We start from the raw sequence: 26,152 nt of genomic DNA on the forward strand, positions 1-26,152 counted from the left end.
TGGGTCCACATGACACGGGACGATGAACCTGTTGGAGGTCGCCTCACAGTGCAGTCCACTTCCCCCTAGAAAGAGCTGTGGTGTAAATAGCTGTAAGATTTGTGCACTGGTGACTACACAGAAATTTGTCCTGTGGAACAAATAATAAAAAAAAAAAAAAATCTTGATTTGGTAGTTGGGGAGCTCTAAGGTTTAAGAGAAGTACATATTTTCAGGCTTTATGGAATGACACTAAATATTAGTAACTTCTGAGGTGTTTTGTTACCATTTGTAGTGAGCTGCGTGTAGCAGGGAAGGCACTTTGTAGCCTAGCAGGAAAGCAAAGCTCATATATGGAGGATAAGTCTTCTAATGTTTCTCTTTTCAGGCTGGCTGGAAGGAAAACCATGCAACGTTTATGAATGAACTGAAAAACCTCCAAGCTGAAGGACTTACGACTCTCGGCCAATCCCTAAGGACAGCTTTTGATTTATTAAACTTAAATAGATTAGTAACTGGCATAGACAACTATGGGCAGGTAGGTTGACTATGAATAGGTGGAAAAATTGTAAACCACAAGCTTTCCAGAGACAACAATTAGCTAGTTGTCCAAAGTGGCACCTTCATGAAATACTCAATATGGTGGCTTCCTCAAAAGTAAGCAGAGCTCACATAGTTTGAAGAAATGCAGTTGCTGACTATAGTTTTGTGCCCAACTTTTCTTTCCTTTTTTTTTTTTTTCTCCAAACTTCAGTTATTGCTCAGTTTTTAAACTGTGATGTAGCTTCTGAGTTGACCTTCTCAGTTAAACTTGATCTTTTTTTTTTTTTTTTTTTTTGTATCAAGTCTGTGTTTCAGAACCTTAGCTGGTGAGCCTGCTGGGCTCATGAAAACTTTGCTTTCTCTATACAGTGCTGTATAATCAATTAAGTACAGTTTGGGAGATGAGCTGTTTTTCTAACCACACTGCATGTCCAAAAGTACTGAATGGAGCACAACTTTTTCAAAACCTTTTATTTCCAATGAGTTTACTAAACTTTTCTCTGCATACCTTTATTTTTTTAAACCTGCCTGTTGTATCAGAGCCTTGAGAAGCTGTGCTCTTCTAATGTCTATAATGCAGGTGCTCCTTTAAAGCGGGACTTCTTTTTGAGGTGGGCCAACTTTCTTTTGCTCAGTAGTATGAGTTACTAAAAGACAGTAACTCTAGGTTGTGCTTTAGGAAGTGCACACGGTTCTTTCTGACACTGGATCAATTCCTGGATTTGTTTTGCATAAAGGACATTACTGGTATTCGGCAAAGTATACAGTGTATTTTTCATGTGGGACATACTTGAATCTCCCCTTTTTGTTTGTTGTTCTCAGGTAATGCTCCTGCTATCTGAGGATTAGTTACTGCTCTTGGTATTTGACATGGAAATGTGATTGTGAAAATAAGTCCCCTTTCTTCTCCTCCCTTTCCAGTCTAAGCGGAGTCTATGTGGTAACATGCCATGTTTGCTTGGGAAGGAAATTTCTCTCTCATGTTGCATTGTATGGCTTTGCTGCTAGGTGATCAAATGAGCCTAAACATTTTTAAAATGCCAGTTTAGTGATGAAACTTCAAAAAAAAAAAAGTGCTAGTTCCACACATGGTTATTTTTTTTGTCTGTTACCATCTGCTGTCCTCTTATACCTCTGTGTGCTAATCTTTCCCATTTTCTGATGTTTTTGTTTAGTTACATGATCTATATGAATCTTTTTTGGAACACTTACCACTGTAGAGACACACACACACACACACACAAAATACTTGCTCTTTCCTATTGCTACTGAGAATTGTAACATTCTAATTAAACCCATGTCAAATAATTTGCACTAAGTGAACCAGCTATGCTCAACTACTCAAGTGGGCAGTTGTCATGACCCTTTTGACTCATTGCTGCAAGTAGCTGTTCTTTTGTCTGTGGAGCAATGCCTTCCTTTTTGTCTGATCTGTTTTGGTTACAAGTCTCTATCTGGGCTTGAACCCACCCTTGCCTATGCATGTTTTTTGCTCTGTTCCACACGTGGAACTGTCTGTTGAAGAGGTGTTCGCATGTGCAGTCAGGTGACTGAACAGAAATTCTAACTCTTTTTAGTGTCTGCAAAAATAGATGAATATATTGCAAGTGCCAGGTCATCTGCTGCTTAAGTCATAGGTTCCCATTTTGGCTCTACTAATCAAAGCAGCGTTTTTTCAAAAATCAGATTAAATTCTGGAGCACTTAAATGGTCCTTCAGCACTCGCAGGATGAGATCCAGGGCAGTTCACTTTCCTCAACTTCACATTGGCCTTTGAGCACTATATCGTGTTATCCTGTCAGCTTTCTGTTGTTCATATCTGCTACTTAAAATTTGCTCAAGATGAACAGGTATTTAAACACACATGATATGAGAAACGTACAAATTCAGGATAATAAAAGTGATTAGAATGCTCGGTTGCATTTGAAAGACTTTTCACTCAGACCATAAAGTACTGATTCACTTTTTTAAAACAGCTACAAATATTAAGACAGTAAAGTTGTAGTTAACTAAAATATAACAGACACATGTTTTAAGAATGATTATCATAGAGTGGTAGGAGAAGATAATTTTTCAAAAATGCAACATTTAGATGATCTTGGGTGTGGTATGATGTGAAGTAATAAATCCAAACTTTTATTATGTTTTTTCTCTGGGAAATTTCTCTGGCTTAACATCTTTTGACTATCATGCTTGTTTTTTGGTGTATTCACAAGCTTCTAAGATATTTTCTGTGATCCACTTGTTTCACATGTATGAATTGTAAAACAGGTTTTTATTATACGTGCAAATGACGAGACATGATCCAAGCTTGGTGAGATTAGTTATGTCATTCAACGGCATGATGTCTTGTCCCCCTCCGTCAGCTGACTTCCTGACCAAGAGTGATGTCTGAACAGTCATTCTGAAATTGATGGAAATCTCCTGCTTCATGTTTTCTTGCAACAATAATGTTCAGGTTTTAATATGAATATTTATCATATTACTTTTTCAGTAAATAGGTACTGACTCAGTTGCTCGTGAAGATTGAGTTACCAAGTGTACAGCTGTATTAGCTGATCACAGTATCTTACATTCAGATCTTAAAGGGACACTGTCAATGCATTTAGATTGTCAAGAACCTGGAAGATTTTTTCATAAGCTGTTTCTGATGTTAAGGCTATGGTATGGCTTTATAAACCCTTTGTTTTACCTGGGGTTGTTAGATCCATGTTTTTGTGAATTTTTTTGAAAAGTATACATATTTTGAGGTGACTATTCCTTTAATTTTTACATCACTTTCAGACTGATAAATTCTGTATCATGTTGCTTGAGTCCAATAATATAGTTTTCCCCCGTAGTGTACTTTGTGCTGATTATGATAGCAGAAGAATGAACCTTCAAGTAGGGTGTCAGCTTTTAGTGTTCGCTGAAAATAGTGGTCGTCTTCACCTTCTGCATTTTTGTAGAAGGCTTAGGAAAAAATAGAGGATTTGGATGTCTTCAGAAAGAAAGCAATTTAAACACGTTAAGTTCAGTAAGGGCTCAGTGTCATATCACACAAAACATTGTACTTCATTAGCCCAGTACTTAGCTGATTGACTTCTCTTTGTCATATTTTCCCCAGTTCAGCTTCCTCATTGTTTCAGGTGGTCTGAAATACCAAGCCTTTTACTAGTAGATTGTCTGTCTTCTTGGAATACACTCCTCAGTCTTACAGCTATGGCTTGTTCAGCAATACATGTGTAGTCACAATTTAACTGAATAGTTTTAAGTGAGGCTGGCATGCAGCTTGTTATAGTTGATGAACTGGTTAAATACTAATAGAAGTGTTTCTCTTTCTGTAGAAACCCAAAAATGTGACCATTATTATAATATAGCAAAAATGTAAACAAATTATTGAATTGAACCATCTTTGTACTTCAGTTATTTGCAGTTTGTAGGGAAGTTTCTAAGACTGAGCTCTGAAGGTAGGTAAAATATATACCAGTGGTGTTTTGATACTCTCATGCAAAGGACCAATGCAGCACTACCAAAACTTGAATCTGATGGATATTTGAAATTACTAAAACTCTGTTTCTCTGATACCCCATGTGTTTCACCTTGCTTATCGTTATTTGCGTAATGAAGGTCTCTTACTATTTTTTCAGCAGTATTGCACAGAATGAGGCTTGAGAGGATAAAATGTACTTCTGTGAGTAGATTTTAAAGTAGTTGAGTTTATGTATCAAGGTATTTTTCCAGATTTTTTCAGGGTGAAATTTTATGTTAATTTTGTGGCTAGAAACAGTGCTTTTCAATAGCATAAGCTTTTTTTGAGCTTTTTATCTTACTAGAGTACCTTGCACATACTTTTCAGCTTCATAATTACTATTGATATGGTAAAACTGGATTAGAGATCAATTTTTGAGTTTTAAACAAATTAGATGTAACAAAAGCAGATGCTAACTTATTTTTTTTGAAACAGAGAAGCCAACTATAGTGCTTGGGATAGGTATTGTTCATTCACAGTGATGAATAAGGTGCTCTCTGGATTTAGATTAGTACAAGAAACAATTTACAGGCTGTGTGCGATCTTGGTGAAAGCCTTTTTTTTTGCAGTGCGTTTCGCATACGTACAAAAGCATAACTAAGAAATTTTGAGACAAACTAAAATGCAAATGGAATTCAACTGATTAAGAATACTTGGGGAACTTAAAAATATGCTAAGGGTTAGAAAGACCTATTTCTAAGCTCGAAGTTGGAAAGTGTCCTGCATATAATGGCATTGTTTTTAAACATCACAGACTTTTTTCCAAGCATTTTATTTATACCATGTATGACCATCAAACAATCCAATCTTAGATTCTTAGGTTAACTGCTGCTTTATAGTTCTTTCTGAATATATGGTTAGACCCATTTGTAGCTACAGTAGCAGTATTGCTGATGTGTTCACACAGGAAAACTTGATGTTGCTATGTAGAGCTCAGCATGTTTTGCCATAATGGCTTAAGTACTGTAGTATTCCAAATACACGTGAATAGCATACCTAAGAGATCAAGTCTAATTGTGCTTGTAGGCACACAACAGCTTTTTTTTTAAGTTGCACATTGTAGACTGACTCCTTGCTTATGTGCTTATGCATGTCCAAGATCTGCTGAGCTTAAAAAAAAAACCCCAAACATTGCACATATGAAATATTGTTCCCTAACTGCATACATTATACTTCTGCAGTGATATGTTCTGTTTTCTTTAAGTTGTTGAGCAGTTTTGTTTCCCAGTTGATTTTTGAGTTTTCCGTTTTGTTTTTTTTACTGGATTTCCTTACTTTCAAAAGTCAAAATCCTTTGAGCATAACTTCTGTCTTGGCATTCTAGGGTCATAAGCACTGTACTGGAATGGCCTGTGTGGAGTGTGCATCCAAATTTGGAACCAAAGTTTAGGTTAGCATTTCCTGCTTTGTCATGTTGGCACAGTTGTACAGGCAGTTTTTTTCTCATGTTGGTAGAGGCAGAGGTTTGTCCTTCTAGAACAGCTCTCCCATTCTCTTCCCCACCTCCCCCCACCTTCTCCAGCAAAACTAAATGAGAGAATTCCAGACAGTAGAAAACAGCATAGCGAGCTTAAGCATGGTGATGGCAGAAATACGTAATAGAGGATTTCTCATAGTGTCCTGTTTTCCATGGAATAGAAATGGTTTTAATATAAACCTATATGCCTGTTAATGTCAAAGATTTATATGTGAAGTGCTGGTGAAAGTCAATCTTTCTCACCTCCTGCATGATGAAGTTAAGTATATTGCCTCAAATTTATAGTTTGTAGGCTGTAACCTATAAACATGCCTTCTTGTCTGCTCTTGAAATGTTTGTAATTTTTATTTAGTTTTGTTTTATAATATCCTTTAGTGAGAGCTGTGTCAAGCATTGCTGCAAGTGTGGAACTGCATGCCTTTCAGCCTTCCTAGAGCAACAGAGCTCATGGAAAGTCTCAGTAATAATAATCACATCAAACTTAAGTGCTTTTAAAATCACTGGTCTAGTTCTAATCCAGTATATTTTTAAAGAAGAATTTAAAATTTAAAGCAAGGCATAGGGCACTTTATTTTTTCCTATGAAAATTATCTAATCGATCTGTTTCACTGGCAGAAAGAAGTGAGATACTTCCTTGTGTTCTGAATATCAAATATGCTTTGACTGCTTTGAATCTTTTAAGTGCTCAGTATTTCAATAAACTTGATTTGGAAGGGCCAGTGCCATAACATGTTTGTTGTGGCTTTATTTTTTAGGGCTAGGTGAGTGCAGTCATGCTGCTAAAGCTTAAGCAGATGGTACAGATGTCTGTCTCTGGCTGATATCCTTGGATTCACTAAAAAGTCATCAGAGCAAGTCTGAGGACAGTTAGGAGTACCAAAATTTTGTCTCTCGGCTTGACTTTCTGTTTGGAACAGTTTATTTGCCTTAGGTATAGACTCCTATACTGTCTTTCTTATTTGGGTCCTTAGAGGTACGTGTCCCGTAGTTAAAGTATTCTTGTATTTTTGAAATATATTTGCACTTCATCACAGTGATCAGGGAGGCAAAGTGAGTACATATAGATATAGAGCCAGGAGTTTGGTTATCTTGGTTATACTTGCAGCACAAGTATTTATTTTTTTTCCCAGTGTCTCAGTTATGTTTATCCTCTTTAGGCTTGTTTTCACTTTTCTTACTGAATAGTTACATTCAGTCTTGGGTTTCTGCTGTAGACAGTCCATATCTCTGGAGCTTGAAGGGAAGAACTTTTATTTATGTGTGTCTGAATTTTAATTCAGCTGAGGCTCAGTTGCAACTATGATTGTGTTGCTTGAGAATCTTGCTTGCTGTTGTTTTTTTTTTTTCTTGTAGTACATTCTGTAACTTTAACAACATAGTGAGTGTTAGTGCATAGAATATTCCCATATCTGCATGTCCCACTTAAAGAACATATTAATGTTTCCACTTCATGTTGTGATTTGTAGCATTATATTTTCTGACCCTTTTTTCAAGTTTTTTTCAGCTGTTGTTTCTGCAATAGATTGTGATTTCATGTAATTTGTGAGTGTTAGCATCTGGCTAATACAGAACTCTTATCAAATGTCCAGTTAGCATCGCATGATTATGGTGCTAATTTTAATTGTTCAAAGTGTAGACCAATCTTATTTAAAGAAAAACGAATACTTCACATAGGAAATAGTGATTATATGAAAGATTTATCTTAAACGCATATCTATTAAAAAATCCTTGATTGGTTTGGGTTTTTTTTTAAAGTGTACTAGCCCTTGAACCATCAGAGATTTGTAATAATCCTGTACTATATTTCTGCAATGTCTGCAAAGGATATCAGATGTTCATGAAGTATTTTCTATGTATCAGCATATTTTTACTATTATAATTCTGAATATTGACAGCAAATAGGATTTCAGGTTCTTTATTATTGCTTATATATTTTATTTAAAAAAAATCAGGATGGAAGGAATGTATTTAATCACTCTTTTACCATAAAGTTGGCCCCTAATGGGCTAGATTTTTAAAAAAATGTATAGGCAATTTCAGTCTTACAGTAGTAAGAAATCAACTATCTGTTATCTGAGCACCTGTTGTTTTCATTGTAGAGGTAGTGTCTATGCCTCAGTTAACTGACTTGCCCTAGTTTACATAAGTCTACAGTCTGCTCCAGGTTTAAGCCTAAATTTTTCTGGTGGGAAAACTAGGTTAGTGCCTGCACCTGGATTAAAATAGACAGGTGAGAAGTTGTTGGATGCATGATATGACACTGACCTTAGTCAGGAACCTTGAATGACTGTGATTGAGACACTGGATAGAAAAGAATTCTGGTTGTATGAGAGGACAATAGGATTTGTCACAGTATGATCCTACTCTGTTCTAAACACAGCACTGCAGTGGTAGTTAACTAGAATAGCAGATACAAGTAAGTGTTGATTATGACTAACATAGTTCCGTGGCTTTAATATCAGAAGTCTTTTACAAGACTGATCTAGCAGGAACTGTGGTGCAGATGAGTTGTCTAATATGGGGTTTTGACAGTGATTCAGGGACGTGCATATTGAAAATGATGCGTAATGTTCTGTTGTTGACTTGGCCAAGAAACTTTTACCTGAGTAATCACATTTGTTGTCTGCTCAGTGTAACCACTCCCATTTCCTTTAATTTATAGGTTTTTTTTTTTCTATCTGCAAGTAACTGCCCCTGTTTATGGAGAGCAGGGTGTTAATCTGATTCCATCCAATGGTAATGTTTATCCCCATAAATTGCCTGAATATACTGTGCCTTTTGTCAATGTCTCCTTGAGCCAGAAATCTATATTGAACAAATCCAGAATATTTGTCATTGGAATCAATGTAGGGCACTGATGTTCTTTTTTTGATGCTCAGCATACAGAATATGAGCAAAAAGTGGCCATCTCCCACCATTATGCCCCTGCCAGGGCTTTGAATCCCAAAATGCTGACTTCATTGTATGCATCGCTATATGTAAGATACATCCAGCCTAGCTGCCTGCTCTGCTCCTGAACTTATGGCCTCTTATGTGCTCATAGTTGTGCCAAACTTTCAAGTTGTGAGTGTGACTTCATGTAGTAAAATAAATCAGTGATTGATTCAGACCCTTAATAAGATAGACTGTGAATTGTAGGGGTTCAGAATCTGGAAGTTGCTCCTGCTAAGTGGTTATAAACTGCGGGAGGGGGTTGTGGGGGAGTCTTGGGGCAATTATTCAGAAGACTTGCCCTATGTTCATAAGTCGACAGGCTATTTTCAGTCAGCTTGTCAATACTCTGGATTGATAACCCCCAAAATGGTGGGGAGGATTTTTGTTTGTTTGTTTGTTTTTTTTTTTTTTGTTTTTTGTTTTCCCAATTTGGCATGCTGGCAACTGTGACATTCATTACCCTTCTGCAGTATATGGAGAAAAGAGGTCTGGTTTAACACTGTGAATTGCAGTGACTGAGCCAGGACCAGCTATGTAAAGTCATTGCTGTGAAGCAGAAAGGCTGCGGTAATTAGGGATGTGATCCAGGGCTTGAGAATGTCAGTTATTTTTGGAATAAAACATTTGGAAGTATTTTTTGGAAACATGACCAAAATCATCTTTAAACCCAAATTCTTTGGGGCTGACTTTAAAGTTATGTTTGGTATGGATGGTTATTTTAGCTTTTTTTTTTAAGTTTATGAAAACTCAAATATAACCTATTCTAGCAGCTTGCATTTACTATATTCAGTCAAATAATTTTGGAAACCCCTCGTATTTGTTGGTCAATTTATCCAATTTCAGATGATTCCGGTAGTGCTTCAATTACTTAATCTGTAACTAGCTGGTAAGGTGCGTGGTTTTTTTAAGTGACAGTTTCTATAACCTTCAAAAGTTGTAATCACAGTTGCTTTGATTCTTATATATTTCCATTGGTTTAATGTAAAGAAAGGTTAAAGTTCTTCCCTGTTTGGGATTATCATGTATCCGTCCTGTCAGTGCTTACCTGTTTCAAATGTTAGTGAATTTTTGTTCTTAATTTCAGTGCTGTTCTTCACTGTACTTTCTGGAATGGACTATATATGAATTCTGTTCTATGGGTTGTTGGTTTTTTTTTTTTGAGAATGTGACATAATGGGTAATTGTTGTAAATTGTGAAAGATTCAAGGACTGATTTGTTTTTAAACTTACCCAAGGACCTCATCTAAATTGGAGCACTTAAAAGTTAATCAAGAAGTTATAACTTATATAATATGTTATTTAGAACTCGATTAAATTTGTTCTTAGATGAAAGAAACAGGACAAACCTTTATACTAAACTGCCATTTTTGAAACTCTGTGACTTACTTAAGTTGGGAACTCTGTGATTTAGGCAGATGAAGACATCAATGTATCTTGGGACTTTGATATCTTAGTAAATCCTACCATGTATTCATTACTCCCTTATTGTTCGGTATGAACATAGTCCAAAAATGCTTCCTTGACACTCTCCCAAACAATCATCTCTTGCATTGAATCTCCTTTTCAGGCTGCTTTAGATTGCTGTATTGGTTTTCTTGCTGTTAGTTTTGTTTTTGTTCTTAGCACAAACTGTTTGAGTAGGATTCCAAAATGACTGAAGTTGTGCAATTAATTAAGTAATCTTTAAGCAGTATGCTCAATGCCAGACTTGGGAACCCAGAATGTGGAGAGTTAATGAGCATCTATAAAAGTTATACTAAGCACAGAGATAGAATGCAAACTTGCAAGCTTAGGCAAAACAAGCAGCTCATCTGCTTAAATATATTTCTATGATTTTTTTTTTTTTTTTTACTTTTTGGACAAAGGGTTTCATGTCTCTTTTCTTATGCAGTTCAGATAGCTGTTTTGTCTCTGTAGTATTTTTAATTATAGTAAGTGATATCTGACTGGATCTTTGATTTTTGCTGTAGGGCTTCCAGACTGGCCAGGACTAGTATAAGATGACACATGTTCGGAGCTTCAGTACTTAATTGAAGCCATAAATGGTTAATTTTTAAAGAGATTTAACAATGCTTAGGAGCAAGTGACTCTTTCATCCCATTTATTTTCCTAAGTACCTTAAATTTCCTTTTCTTAAGTGAAACTTATGTAGCCTATGTTACAGAGGTAGCAATTGTTTCAAGAATGCTCCCTTCATTCTTATATTTTGTAACTGGTGTGCTAAGGAGTTTAATTTTCTGTCTCAGTTTTAGGAAAAATCTGGTGTTGCACCTGTGTTCTGCTTTGAAAACCTTTTATTTTTTTCTGTTTAAACTTTCTACTCATTTCTTCTGGTCACCTGAAATACAGAATACCATTGATTCAGTGTCCTAACTGCTGTGCAAAAATCATTTTATCTACTGCTAATCTGTAGGGCTAGTAAGGGATGAAGCAAAACCCATGTAACTACCTTGTAGTCCTCCATAGACATTCCAAATAAGAAACTGTGATTAGTGCATGTCTTGGGCATTGGAGTAACTTTTAGGTGTTTGTAATGTAGTTAACTAAAGAATTGTCTATGACATGAAAAATTACTTTACTGATAATAACCTTGCTGCAGCCTGTAGGGAAGGACAGCTGTACATAACTGCATTTACATTTTGTAATCTTCTGACCTTGTGGAGAAAAGGTCTTCTGTGGTACCCATCTTTACTTACTGCAAAATCGTTGCCCTCAATACCCTGACTTTTCAGAATGTGAATGAGTGCAGGAGAAATCATGACTGCTTGAACAGCATTTTCCATTTCCTTGGGGGAAAAGATGGTGAGTTAATGGAAGCATGACTTCAGACCTTGATAAATTCTATCAGAATTTGTTAAAACTCTTTTTTTAAGGTCTTCTCCAAAATATAAAATAATTTGTGATAGAATACTATCTTTTAGCTTCAAAAGAAAAGGGGAAGGGGAGGAGACAGAACTAGTCTTTGAGTGTGGAATAAAGTTGAATGTTTGTGGCTGAGCCTGCCAAAAGATGGGCATTCAGCCCCAGAAAAAGAAGTGGAATGATAGTGTATACTGTCCCTGGTGTCAAACCATGACCTAGCTGTTGGCTTAAACATAGAGTTAGATCGAGACATTGGGGTTCAGTGGGTGATTACTTCTTATTTCTACTTACACAATCATTTAGGGTTTTCTAGGTGTACACAATTTTAGAAAAGAAGTGTTTACCTGTTTCTGTGTATTTTGATATGGTATTCAAACAGAGCTTGCCTCACCTTTCTCTCCTTGTTTCTCAGTCAGCTCATAGAAGGATAGATTTTGTTAACTTTTGCCCCCTCTGCTGGCTGATTTTCCAATTACAAATTAAAAATAGAAGTTTACATAGGTGAGGTACTCTCTAATATGCTATTTTGACCAAACATCAATTTATAAAAGTCCCAGAGCAAAAAAACACGCGAGTCCTAATTTGTGAGAGTCAGTCGTGGTGCTGAGAGTTGATGTTTTCATAGTGTATAGTAGTTGTTGTGGGCTCAGTCAAGACTCCTTCAGTGTTTGTCAAACCTCTTTCTTTCCCTCATCACTCAGTCAAAGAGATTTGATGGTTTTTACCCATCCCATTGTATATAATGTTTCATATATGGGGGAGCTAGATCTTTATGGTTCTTGGGACTATGGAGGACTACTCTTTGAGCTTCTAAAACCTGCTACTATCACCTGTATTTCTGATAGTCACTTTCAAATTACCTTCAACAGGTGATGAATTTACCTGTGTTCTTCCTGAAACCTGTCTTTGCAGGTGGGGTAGTATTCCCAGCTGCCTAGCCTGAAGGGGAGGTAGAGCATAAGTTCTCCCATCGTGGATACTGCAGGGAGAGCAAAAAGGTTTCAGTGTTATGATAGAGAATGTGTGTCTGTATTGCAGATGTTTGTGGACTAGAGTTAATAGTAAGACTCCTCCCCCTGTCCTGCAGCCCTTTCAGAAAAGCACTGGACATTTTTTCTTGGTAGTAGTGTAATTCCTGGAATAGTGTTTCATTACGTTGTTTCATAAGATTCCAATCTGTGACCGTTCTGATGTCTATCTTTGCCATTAATCAGGCATCAAGGGAGATTTCTGGTTTATGTTAACATTTCTCTTACTACTTGAAAACTTAGTAACAGACTTGAACACACTTAGCCTGTGTAAGACTCAAACTGGTTAGTGTAACTTTCATTGAACTTTCTTCTGAGGCTTCTGAAAGTGATCTTGAAATACATCTGCTGTACAAATATCTGATCATCTTCTAGTAGGATAGAATTGCTACCGCTGCAAAACTGCATTATCTGTTGAATAATCAACAGCATCAAGGGAATATATCAAAATCTTACGGACAACAAAACAGAGACGAGTTAGCAACTTTCTTTGTGCATGAAGCCTGGCTTGTCAGAGATGTTAATCCTGTACAGAATTCTGATATGTTCTTCAGCTCTTACTCATTCAGGCTGAAATTGCGGAAACCTTTCTGACACTTAAGTGGTTCCCATTCATGGGGTCGGTTTCTATTCTAGAACAGCCATAACAAATAAATATGATTTCAAAGCTGTTTTTATTATGCAGGTTCACTCACTTGGATAACACTATGATACAGTTCAGAGGTGCTGTACTTTTCAGTCTGGCTGAAGAATCATGGAGCTCTTGTGGCATATCCTGTGAGAAGTCAGATTTATCAAAGCAGATGTTCTGGTGGAACCTCACTGTCTTCTTTGCTCTCCGCTTGCCGCCCCCCCCCCCCAATCCCCAGTGTGTTGCATTCTGGTAGATCAGAATTTTATGTTGTGCTTGTGCTAAATATTAATTAGGTGATATGCAGCATAGCTTCATCTGGGAAAGCTTCTATTTGAAGACATTTTGCTTCTTGACAAGTAGTAGGAAAGAATTTACTAATTACTGAAGTGGAAAGCATATTCATCCCTGAGTACTATAGTGTGTATGTATATGTGCACGAGTATGCTGCATGTCTACATATATTTGAAAAAATCTTGAAGGCAAAGTAGTTTTTTTGAAGTGTTACGTTGCCAATTTTTAATTCACTAGAATACTACTATTATGTTGAAGTATTTAACTGTTTGACTTGGGAAAAAATTGAGTGAATGTATAAAATACAATTGATTCTGTAGGTCTTCACAACTATATTGCTTGGTTCTGCAAGGATAACAAAATAGTCAACGTTGCTGAAAATGCAAGTGGGACTAGTAAGAAGTTGCTCAAGATGCTGCAGTTCTTATGTAGCTGATTATCAGGGTATAGAGCAGCTGTTAAGTACCTCTGTGTACTTGACTGATAGTGTTCTGCCTTGAGCAATGAAGGGGAAAGTCTCTAATAAATGTTAATGTTTTGGGCATTTCACAATTTTGCTGAAGTGTAACTGAAGTTCCTAATACATAAGAAGTTAAGTGAAAACTATGATGGATTTGGACCATCTGTTTTGATTTGTAGAAATTCAAGCTCAGTGTTCTTTGGTATTTTTTTAGTCTGTTATTTTAAAAAAAAACAGCTTTAAAGCTAATAATTTTGCTGTCATTATGACTTTTAGATTTCATTTTGAACTATTGTTTTGAGCAATGGTTGCTTACAGATTCTTGACCTTTTAAATTCTAAAAAACTTGATTGAATCGAAAAAAATGATAGTGTACTTTTGTATTGCCTGGTCAGATGACTAAATTTGCCGGCAGTTAGGGCTGATACTTCTGAACATAAAAAAGCGCTGCTGAGGTAATATAATGTATGATGGATGTGCAATACAACTTCTGTTAAGTTTTGTGATTTACCGAAATGAAAGCATACCTTTTAGACATTTGATTGTGATCTGAAAATTAGATTTTTCCAGCGATTAGTAATGTGATCTGTTAAAAATACGCACTTTATTCTGGTTTACATTTATTTTCAACTTCTAGACTTTCTTGGACATGAAGCTTTCATACTACTAAATACGATTTCTTTTTATAGTAATTGCTTGTTGAACGTGTCATTTTTTGTCTCTGACTTGGTGGGTTTTTGGGTGCATTTCTACCTCAGCTAATTCTTAAGTTTTTCAACATTTCTGACTCTGAAATTAATATTAAAACTTGCACATTGAGATAACAGTAGTCTTGAATCATAACTGCATGCCTAATATTGTATACTTGCACATCTAAAGGTCACAATTGCTTTACCTGTACACTTTGAAGAAGAAAAAAAAAGAGAAACCATGAATGTATTAATCAGTCATGCCGAAACTCATTGCTAAACTTACTTGCCTACAAAAGTGAATTTTCTAGTTTTGAGAGTCTTAATCAGACAATAATGTATCTTGATAATTTGATACGCTTCTGGCTTGATCTGAGGCTCCCTCTCAGAACATCACACAAGCTGGGGTGGGCTGGCTGTGCCTCTTGCTGGAACCCTGTGTGAGTGGTGTGGATCTCAGCGGTGCTCATTTGTCTTGTATTATCTGAGCACACAACTATTTCAGCTAGAGACTGAAGAAATGGCAACCAGTGCAGCTGAGTTGCTTTGACTTGGAATAAATAGTCGTGAAGCTGTCAAACTGTTCAAAAGAATGAGTGTTGTGTAACAGATAAGTTTGTTTTAAGAGTTTGAATATCTTCTTGTTCTTTTTTAGCCTAGCAACTTTGCAAGATTTCCCTGGTATTGGTGCTGATTTTTAAATAACTTCCAAAAAGAGGCATATGGGGTTTTTTTATCATCTTGGGTGCATATCTGTCCTTGAAAATGCAGATTATAGATGAATGAAAAAAGCCTCTCGTAAAATGTTACAGTACTTGATGGCTGAACAGGATGGTCAGCCCTTAAAACCTTAGATGCTTCTTCCATAGTACTTTTTTTCACCACTGCTAGGAACCTGCAAAGGGAAAAGCATATTATTGAGAAGAATTTGCAGTCAGATTACTCTAGCAGCTGTTTAGACTGAAAAGGGTACCAAATGAGCCAGTCTGCCTACATGACACAATTACCTGAAGTCACTGTGGGAGCTAGTTGCCACTGAATTTTCAGCTGGAAGAATAAGTGATATTTAGGTTTTGCAAAATACTTGCTTGTAAACAAATCTATTTAAAAAGAGTTTAAAATAAAACTTGAAAATACCTTTCAATTTACTGTAGCCTGAACAGTAAACTGGGACTCAGACTGCCACAGTTTAAATATAGCAGTTGACTTTCTAGACTCTGAAATGTTTATCCACTATCAGGGGTTATAATCTGTTTGAAAACAGGTAACACAAGAACAGAAGTATCTTTGCTTATATGCTTGTTAGAATAAATCTCTATAATGTTAGCTGAAATGGTGAGTGATGCCATTATGTTTCCCAAGTATTGGTACTGCGTCAGAGTTGATCTTTACCTTACTTAACTCAGGTTTTCACACTTTCTGTCTTTCACTTTCCTGTACAAGAATGTAAGATGATGCTAAAATTAGCTTCTGGATTATTTTCGCTTTTGAAATGACCGAAACCTCATGGTGATCAGTTAGTTGTTGGAGTAAGTTGTAAACAGGTTTGTTATTTACACCTCGGTATGCTGAGCTGATTTCCAGTGCATTTCGGCATACCTGTAAGCTGCCAAAGAGCTGGTAGCATATGCTCTGTCACTCACTGTTTCACTGTGTAGCTAAAATAATTGAGCTGTGCCGAACTGATTTCATATGTGTTAACAGTCGATGGTGTTGCTGAATATTTTGAAGAATGTAATATTTCTAAGATGTGTGAATTCATAGTGTTTTATTTTAATAGTATATTTCTAAAAAAAAGCAATAGAAAATAATTAGATTAAATTGAAATAAAGTTCTAAAACAGCAATTGACAAAACTGCTGCAGTTTATTTAAAATAAGTGCAAGTCTTCTGGAATTTAATTTTGCAAAATTTACTAAAACATCTGAGTTTTGAGATCTTATTTGTATAAGAGGGTTTATTTTCAGAATACCTGACTTAATACTGTTTTTGTATGCCTTTGTATGGCTAAGGTGAGGAGTAGGGTTAGGAGAGTCATTGGTGTTCTTTAGGAATTAATGACATGGAAATTTTTACTCAAAAATAGTACACCTTAGTAATAGACATTTTATCTGAAATTCTTCCTTGATATATGATAGTTATGTTTCTGCTCCTTTAGGTGGAAGGTAGATAATAATTTAGTGTTTCTAAATTGCATGGAGCTGTGAACTCAAGTGCGGCTAAGTGGACTCAGCTCTGCTCACTTGTCTTTAAATAATTAATTGGTGAATTGTGTACTCTGACTTGATTTCATAGATTCTTTCTAGAAAAGGTAATATTTATAGCTGTATTGATGAGCTGATGAACTCAAGATTACTGATTTTTACTTCTAGCTACTGAGGAAGAGATTTCAAGGGGAACCTTCCCCTTATTTCTTATACAGGTGTGAAGTATTCTGCAACAGTGTTGCTAGTGTTTCCACACTATCCTGTAGATCATACATGTGGAAATGTGAGTTACTTTGTCTTTGGGGTCAGAGATTCTCCAATCAGTTGTTACTCTGTCTGCAATAAATGTTCTGGTAAAAAGAGATTCTTGCTTTTGTAAATACGTTGCTATATGAGTTGATTCGTGACTTAGCGTGTTGGTGGTCATCCATTGTCTGGGTAAAAAGCTTGTGAAATTATAAAAGATAGACTGAGAATGAAGTAATTTCTCCCTCAGATGTTTTTCCTGTGGTGGCTCGAGCTTAGAATCTCTTGTTTCCTTCCTTATATTTTCATAATCATTCTGAGTCCAAAGTGTGTAAATTTAAGGCTTAAATTTTGAATGGGTAAAACTAAGAAAGGTTATAGCTGAGGTGCACAAAAGTGTTTAATGAGGATATCTGGATAATAGGGGCTGTCAGAGACTGAATTTTTAATACTTATATTTCAAATTGGACCAGAACATTGACATAAAGAGCATTACTTATGACAATCAAAATCTAAAATCTTATTATCAGTTGTCAATTAATTTTTACAATAATTTATTAACAATAGGATTAAAGTATTTTTATGTTCAGTATTAATGAGAACAATATCCTTTTCCCCTAGTTAGAAACCCTGCTTTCAGAGTTATTTCAGTGCAACATAATTAGCTTCCAGCTGATGTTTTGCAGTTGTGGTGAACTATTAGTTGGCAGAATAACATACCATAACTGTTCTTCAGAATTAAATAAGGCTGAATATTCTTAGGAAATTATTTTAATTAAAATTGAGTGTATTTTGAGAGTCCTTAAATTCTTTTCAGTAATTGTTTAAATTGGATTATGAATTAGCTTAGCTTTCATGGGGGATTGATCTTCACTGTTTAATTTTATTTTTACGTATTTTTTTGTCTCTAGTTGTGGTATGCTATTTTAAAAGACAATTTTAGGTTTTTCACTAAGGTTCAAGAAAATAAACAAAAACTTGATTTTTCTGTTGGCATGTAGTAAATTGATCACTTTAAATGTGGCCCTGCCACTTCAAACTGGACACCCCTCACCAAATGGATGCTTCTGTTCTAAGCATGCAATCTGTAGATGATCCTTTATATTAAATGGGTTCTAAAAAAATTATTTAAAAGATCTTTTTCTTAAAACCTATTAGTTTATGTATTTCTAGAGTAAATTGCAAGCATTCATGAGATAGTTTGTCTTTATAAGTAGAACTAGACTGTAGGTCTAGTTGTATTTTTCTTAATTGTTTTCTGAAGAAGAAAAATGGGGCCTTATACTTGGCACTAAGAGGAGAATAGGACCCACTAAACAAAAGCTTGTGGTGGATTTTATCCAGTCCGCCTTTATCCCTGGCTAGAGTGGAATGTGCTACCTGGGCTTGGAGTTGACATACGCATGGATTATTTTGGGATCCTCTTTTTCAGGAGGGGCATAAGGCTCCTAGCATGCTGGCAGTAGGAGAAGGAAGTGCCAATAGCAAACCAAGTGTTTTTGTTACAGCGAAACTGGTTGAATGTCTTGGTGGGATCATAGAATGTCTTGCCTTGTATGTTTGTCTTAAACGATTCATAGAGAAAGTTTAGCTGTTTTTCAAGTGTTTGTTTCTGAATTAAGTCTTGCACATGTGGGTTGAACCACTTTGGTCGAAACATAACTGGTACTATTCATGTCAGAGTTTTCCTTAATACATAGAGTATTCTTAACCTGGGGATCATGATCACAAGGAACTATGCAAGTGCTTTAGTTGGTCACACACTAATTAAATCAAGCATAAAATCAACCCTGGAGTAGGGGGAATTTGGAAGTATCTCTGGTTTGAAGAGACAGTTACTTCTCTAAACAGCTGCTGGTTTGTCAGAATACTGCAGTACACATTGTTCTTGAAGCGGTGTTAACCATTTTTGCAATATTTTTTTTTATGCATTTATTGAATACAGATATATTAAGTGTCTAGCTTTACATGACCTAACTGCAAAAAGACTGACATCCACAGCACTCTACTATACAGTACATGAGAATAGATGCCTCAGGCTTCATTGTTTTGTCAGTGGGTATCAGAGACCATTTAATGACTGAACAGAAGCTTACAGATTTGTTACAGCCTTTTAAATGAAATTGCTTCTTTTCCCTTAGGGCCGAAACCCCTTTTTTCTGGAGCCAGCAATAATTATAACGGTTACTGATGGAAGTAAATTAACTACTACCAGTGGGATACAGGAAGAGGTAAGATCTGACCTCTGTTTACAGTGATGTGTACTAAATGTTGTGTTAGAATACTGTTTACAGTAAGAGCATAAATGACTTCTCAAAAGTGTGCTCATTAATAGCTTAAACTTGCATGGTTTTTTTTTCTTTTAGTTTGAGGTAGTTTTATGCAATAGTACTGCAAAAATCTGAATAGCTCTTTTTCCTTATCGCATGTGACAGAAGCATGTAGTACCACTGTTGGCCTGTTTAGTAGGTTCAGTTTGCTATTTCTGTCAAGGGAGTTCATGGCTTTGCAAATATGTTAACAGAAGAAATTGATTTCTGTAAAGCATGTATGTGTTTAAATGGTGTAGATATAAGTTCTTTATGTATAGACCCAAATTAACGTAGTGATTTCCCAAAGGATGTGGCCACTAGGGAGTATGTGAAATATGTACTTCTTTCACCCTGGGCTCTTAAAGTGATTATAATTAGTAGTGTCCTTATAATCCAAGATAAGAGCTGAAGAAATATAGATCTGCAGAGCAGTTTAAAACACCAGATCTTAGTATACTGGAGTACCTGATCAGACATTTGGCAAACTCAGAGCAAATGCTGAGGCACTGGCCCATTTTAACTTACTGATCATTTTGAATTATTTCCTTAAAGAGATGTAAGAGGTCACTAGAAATAGGGTTGGTCTGACCAGCTCAGTGCCCATTCCATGCAGCAGTAAAAACAACAACAACAACTCTAAGCTCATTCCCTTTTCAGGGAAAAGTTACTATCCAAAGGTCTGTGCTAAAGCTTAAGGGGATTCAGGCTTTTCCATGTGTACATTTGACTATGCAGACTAACTTTTCATACATTGCTGTTTATTATTACTCGGATTTCTCCTAATACTCTATTATATTGCATCCTTACAGCACTTACAGAAGTTGTTTGCATGGAAAGTGGTGTTTGAGTGTTTTTGTAATGTATCTGACTTAGAAGAAGAAAGTTGAATAGCTTCATAATTCTATGTGGACTACTAACAAATAGCCGTAGCCAGTAACTGAAAGGGAATGCCTAGATCCATGATACCAAGTAGGTCGTCTGTACGAAACCTCATTTTCATCATATTTTTTTACCCAATAAACTGTTAGCTTAATCCAGTGATTGATTGGGTGTGGTCCAAAGTACTGAGTATAATAGCAGCCTCATATTTACAGGAGTTGTCAGCGAGCAAGTGTTAATTAAACAGAGGGTAGTGTGAGCTTTTAGAGCCTTCTACTACATTTAGTGCTGTTAGCAGCAGAATATTGTTTTGTCTTTTTTAAGAGCTAATTGGGTACTCACTTAGCTGTGCAAGTCTTTTGTTGAGGAGAAGCAACTTCTCTGCTGTCACATAACTAACTTGTAAAATGTCATTAATACCCTGGAGTGAGGGACACCAAGATGTTCAGGGGGTGAAGCAAATGACATCTGGGTAGAGGCTGTGAACTGGGTTTGTTCAGCCTTTAGAAGAGAAGCCTGTAGGGGTGGAGGGTGTCTTTACCACCATCTGCAACAACTTAATGAGGGAGGGAGCCTGGCTTTTCTTGCAGATGCACAGGGCTGAGATGAGAGGCAACAGCTGCCAACTGTACCTTGGGAAATTCTGGCTCGATATCAAGAAAAATTTTAACAGTGTGAGTGATTGAACACTGGCATAGGTTGTCCAGTGGCTGTGAGATCTCTGTTACTGGAGATGCTCAAAACTGAGTTGGACAAGGCCATTAACAATCAGAAGGCTCTGGACTGTATAACCTTCACGTGTCCCTTCTAATGTACCCAGTTCTGTTATTCCACATTACATTTCCTTTCATCTTGCTCATTTATCCAAAATGATTTAAGTAAGAAAGCCCTATTGGCTGTCATGAGCTCTTTTTCTTACAGCAAGAGTTGGGATTTTTTATAGCCTCATTCACGTCTTTAAGTTGTTGTAACTTATGTTGAGAAAAAGCAGCCACCAGAAAACGCACTAACTTAGTAAATTTAGGCTTGGGTCATGAGCAGTGCTGACTTAAAGTGTGCGCTACACCCAGAGTTTTAGTGTCATGATCGTGGCATTGGGCCAAATTTGACTCTTACATGATTTGATGATTGTTAAACTACATTCCAGAGATGCAGAATCTGCTTTACTAATGATAGTGAACTAATGGTTTTTTGGTAAATAAACAAATTCAAAGGCATTGCCTTACGGAGAAACTGGAAGTGACCACTGCTCTTGCTTTCTGCAAGACAAAATGCAAGTTTATTTGAGTGCTCTTCCATATGTATTTACAGGGTATATATTTCGTATCCAGCAGTGGATGTGATTTTTTTTGTCTCTTTTGCCATAGCTGTATCTGTAGGAACATCCTTAACACTATCAAAGAGCAGGAGAACAAAGCATCCAAGGGTGCTTCTGTCTTTCAGGGATGATCTTTTGCTTTTGTCAACATGTGTCCTATTGATCAGAATTTTTCTTAGGGTAGCTTGGGCATCCTTTACAGTTACCTCTCAATTTGGACATGCAGAAATGAAGCAGAATTAATACGGTAACACCACTGTGGAGATATGGAAGTCTGTTGTTGCTCTCCTGTTCAATAACAGCTTTTTGGTCACTTTCAAATGTCTCTTTCTGTTCTTTGGGTTTGACTTTGGAGAGGCTTTTCAGAGTTGGTGTTGGAAGTGATCATATTCCACTGGCTATGACAGCAGTGGTTTTACTTCCTGTGTAAAGTTCTTATTGTAGACTAAGGCAGTGTATTTTTAGTTCTTTTAAAACCGAAGTACAAAAGGACCACAGCACGTTGTTTTTGGAAAGCCTGTGAAGCCATCCTGAAGCCTGGAGGCAAGTTTTCTCAAAGTTTTGTCATGCAGATGAACATTTGCATTCTTACCAATTAAATCAGCTTTATCACTGTGGGAACACTGTCATTTTCCCAAGTGTGATGCAGTCAAGCTTAAACCCCATTTCAGAGCTCTTGCTGAATTCTTCAAATGTCCTGTTCTTTTGTGGATTTTAATATGGGTTTTGCAGATAAAGAGCCTTACCTATTCGGCACTACTTTGTCTCTGATGGATGTAGTTCCTCAGAGTGAAGACAGAAATCATCCAGTCTGTGCCATTATCATCTCCACCAGCACAAGTTATTAAGATTTTCAGTCCTATCCCTTCTGGCACTGACTTCTAATGCACTAGTGCCAATGCACTGCAGAGTGCCAGCATCAGTTCTTTGTTCCACATGGCATGTTGACTGGATTCTTCCCTGGATTCACTTGTCCTAGTCGTAACTTGAGGAGGGGGTGAACTCTTTCTGTTGGAATACCATCATTAGTTATTGGTCTCATGCTATGGATTCCTCTAGGAGTGACTTTCGCTTTTGGTCTGATCCCTCAAATTTGGTCTTGGCCCTTTCCTGACCTTTCCTTTAACAAGTGCTTTATTGCTTGAGGGGATTTTTCTTACTCCTCTTTATGTTATGGAAGAAAATGCCATACTTCTCCAGTTTTGCAGCTGCTGAGCTATGTTCCCTTGTCTTCCTTCTACATACCCTCTGTTTTAAGAGGAAGCATTAAACTTCTGTTTGCAACACTGAAACTGGGTTATTGACCTGTTGATGCATTCTGATGAGTAATTCTGCAAACAAAAAGTGTGAGCAATGCTGCTTGCTTTCTGTATGTTTCCATTCTTCTGATCTTCCAATTATAAGGGATTTACAGGAGGAATCAGTGATTTTCTTGACTCTTGCTCCCAGAACTGTTTGGCATTGTCACATTAATCCTTCCCAGGGTTGATCACCTTGCATTCCTGCATCCCCTGACCTGGTCTTGCTTACTTTCAAGTGTAATCAAGAACACTAAATGCTCCATAATATTTTTAATTGTAGTTCTTCCAGGTAAAAACCTTGATTTCTAAACATATTCCACAGTAAATATGCTGCAAATATCATTAGATGTGTGTTCCCATCCTTCCTCATCCATGTTATTGCTGTTAACAGCAGTTGCCAGGATCACAGCATTTGGCACTGAGCCCCAGAGCTCTTGTCATATGAATTCTGTGTAACTATCAGCTCAGTGTGCACTTGCTCATGGTTACTGCTAGCATCAGAATGGCTGTATATCATGTTGTTGACATGGTGTGTCAGGTGACCTGGTGTCTCTCCATGATCTTAAGTTATTTCCTATGGAAGAACAATTTGTGGCTTTGTATCTCTGTTATAACTACTCAAGACTGGATGGAAAAAGATAGGAAAACATAGCGCTGTTGCTAACTCTAAGTAGCATTTCTCAATCTGTCAAGGGCTTGTTTTTTCAGCTGAGCTTAAATCTTGTTGCCCATCCTTAGTCCTTCAGTCCTCCAAGGATGAATGCTGCATTTGCTTGGAGTGTTAGATGTGTCTTGTCTTTTTATGGGTACCAGAAAAGCCTGCAATGGAGGTTACTTGCAGATAGGTATTTTTTTGAGATAAAAAAAGACAGAAGTTAACTGTCTCTGTATGGATATTTTATTTGAGTACTTGATTGTGTAACAACCTTTTATGAGATTTCCCAACATGGAGCTGCCTGTAATTATGTGGGCACTAAAGCTTAAGCAGTGCTAGTGCGCAGCCCATTGTAATGTATGAGGCTGTATATGCAGTCATTGCCAGAAGAGCATTGCACTCATTCACCAATTACCATGCCACTGCTCTAATGCTGATTTAGCTTTTATTCAGCCTAGGGTCTCTAGGATCCTCTGTTTTTTGAGGATTTCAGTCTATGCTACTGCTTATGATTGCATAAGTGTATGTAGAAACAAGGACTCAGAAAAAGCAAAAGACGTGCTCACCAGTAACAGGATTCTTCATGACCTCTTCAGTAACAGGTTGTCCTCCAACTCCTCTCAGTTCTTGAACACTTTAGTGGATTTGAAGGCACGGAAGAGGGCCATAAGACACACACTGCTATCTTATTGTAGCATTGTGGCATTTGGAAATGGTAGGGTTTGTGTGTGCTCCTAAACAGATGGTTTTTAGTACTAAGATGGGAGGACACTTGTATGTGGTTATATATAGATGACATGTTGAAAATAATTGCTGGTAAATAACCTCTCTTTAAATTAAGTCTTTCTCAACAACCAATATGAAGGACAAAGAGGAAAAGATGTACATACTGTCGTATTGAAATGTGTGTGGCAAAAGAGAAATTAAATGCAAGGTGTGCATATCTAGGCTCATTTTCTTTTCTGCTAGGTATGCAGTTGCTATGGTAATACAATACCAGTTTAAAAAAAAATAACTGGAGGTGAGAAGACCAAGTTACTAATGTCTGTGGAGAATGAGGCCTTGTTTGAATCTATAACTTCTCTAGTAACATGGATGTTAAATTTAACTGGAAATAAACTGTGGGAAGGAAAGTGAGGACGTTTGACTTGATGCTGATGGCTTTGAATGTTCTCCTACAGTTTTAAAATATTTCTGGTAGTTATATGTACATAATGCAATGGGCTGCTCCTGGGTACTGTTTGGTTTTGGGGTTCTCTGAATATAATCAGCTAAACCAAAGATTTTGTAGTTTGAGATAAACTGAACTCAGAATAGTGTTGGTGCAGGGTCCAATGGGCTACTTGTATATATAAATATTTATATATTAAAAATATGTATATATGATGACTGAAGAAAAACAGTGCTGTTGCATAGGTATGTTTTGCAGATGAAATGTACTCTTCAGAGTTAGTAAATCTTCTGTTCAGTCAGATCTAAGTAGGAAAGTTTGGTGAATGGTGTTCCTTAATAATAGCCCCAAGTGAGGATGTTGTGGTGCTTGCAATTGAGGAGTCCTCTCACAGTCAAGATTCTAGACTGTTAAATAAGAAAGAGTTTTCTTTGCCAGGCAGGCATTGCTGGCCCTTTGTACGAAAAGGTGAAAGACATGCAAATGAATTTGTAACAAATCAGGTACATAGCTGAGTGCACTTTGACTAATTTCCCATGAAACATTTGGGGAAAGTAGTGCTCTTCTCACATGTGCTCTCTGCTAGCATGAGCAAAAGCAGAAATTCAGGTGCACTGAAAAGTCCAAAGTGTTCTGATTCTTGCTCACATGTTACAAGAGTGGGTTTGTTGTGTTTGTTCCTGGCTTTGGGATTGTATCCATCAATGTATTTTTTTCCTCAATATGAGATGCTTACAGTTATGTAAATAGAAGTAGCTGAGGTTTCCATTTTGGAAATCAGGTTTCATACTCACAAGTTCATCTCTTAAAAACAAGGAAACAAAAAAACTTTTTCAATGGCTTGTTGCAAACTCCTTAACTAATATGAACTAAAAATGAAGGCAATTTGTCATGAGTGCTTTTGTGGACTTACATCGAGTTTTGAAACAGACTAGTAGCTTCCTTTGCTCACATGGAGTTGAGATTGAGAATTGGGATTTTTTTGAATTTTGCATGAGAAGGAAAGTGTTTGAGAATGTGAGATTGCTTCAGCTTTTGGGCTTAACCCTTGTATTTGGCCAGGTAATGGAACTGCTTACAACACTTGAGCGCTTTGGGGAATTTTCTTTTCCCTTTATGGCTGCAGTGCTCCAGATGAAATGAGAATTTTGCTTCTACTGACGGTGGTATCATCAGCCAGGGATCTATCAATTTTTTCTGAAATTTGTAATTACTTGTTATAAGTCTAGTCTATCTGTTCAGAGTCTGTGTAGTTGAATGTTTTGATAAGCTTTCTTTTTCCCACTAATCTGTGTGAGATCTGTGGCTATGAGAGGCTAGAGTCTTCTGAATGCCTTGTGCTGTTCCTTAGAAGCCACAGCATTGATTTTTTTTCCTCTTGTTTCAGTTAACTAATTATAAAACTACCACTAACTATGGTAATTTTAGATGTTCTGTTAGTCTCTCTGGCTGTTGCTGTTAGTGGTTAATAAATAATATCCTGAGCATGGCTGTATCTTTAGTGCAGCATACATGAAGCCGGAAAATTGAATCTCTTTACTGTCTTTTCTGGGAATTAAAGCAAAAAGAAATGCTCCCAGGTATGTCCCTGGATGGTATTGTCAGTATTTTGAACTAAAACTTTTGTGTGGTTCTTCCCAGACAGAGGCAAAGCAA

At 36.8% G+C, this 26,152-nt stretch overlaps 1 protein-coding gene across 1 annotated transcript in view; it reads left to right on the forward strand.

The window, feature by feature from the left end:
- The first annotated feature begins 361 nt into the window (after positions 1-361).
- INTS6 (integrator complex subunit 6) overlaps positions 362-26,152 on the forward strand; it is a 41,623-nt gene continuing 15,832 nt past the window's right edge. The window contains exons 1-2 of the mRNA XM_010079183.1: positions 362-517; positions 19,002-19,091. Of these exons, the coding sequence (XP_010077485.1) occupies positions 398-517; positions 19,002-19,091 (210 nt within the window). The 5' untranslated portion in view covers positions 362-397. The remainder of the gene's footprint in view (positions 518-19,001; positions 19,092-26,152) is intronic.

The sequence above is a fragment of the Pterocles gutturalis genome, unplaced genomic scaffold (assembly GCF_000699245.1).
Source record: "Pterocles gutturalis isolate BGI_N339 unplaced genomic scaffold, ASM69924v1 scaffold40433, whole genome shotgun sequence".
Taxonomy (NCBI): domain Eukaryota; kingdom Metazoa; phylum Chordata; class Aves; order Pterocliformes; family Pteroclidae; genus Pterocles; species Pterocles gutturalis.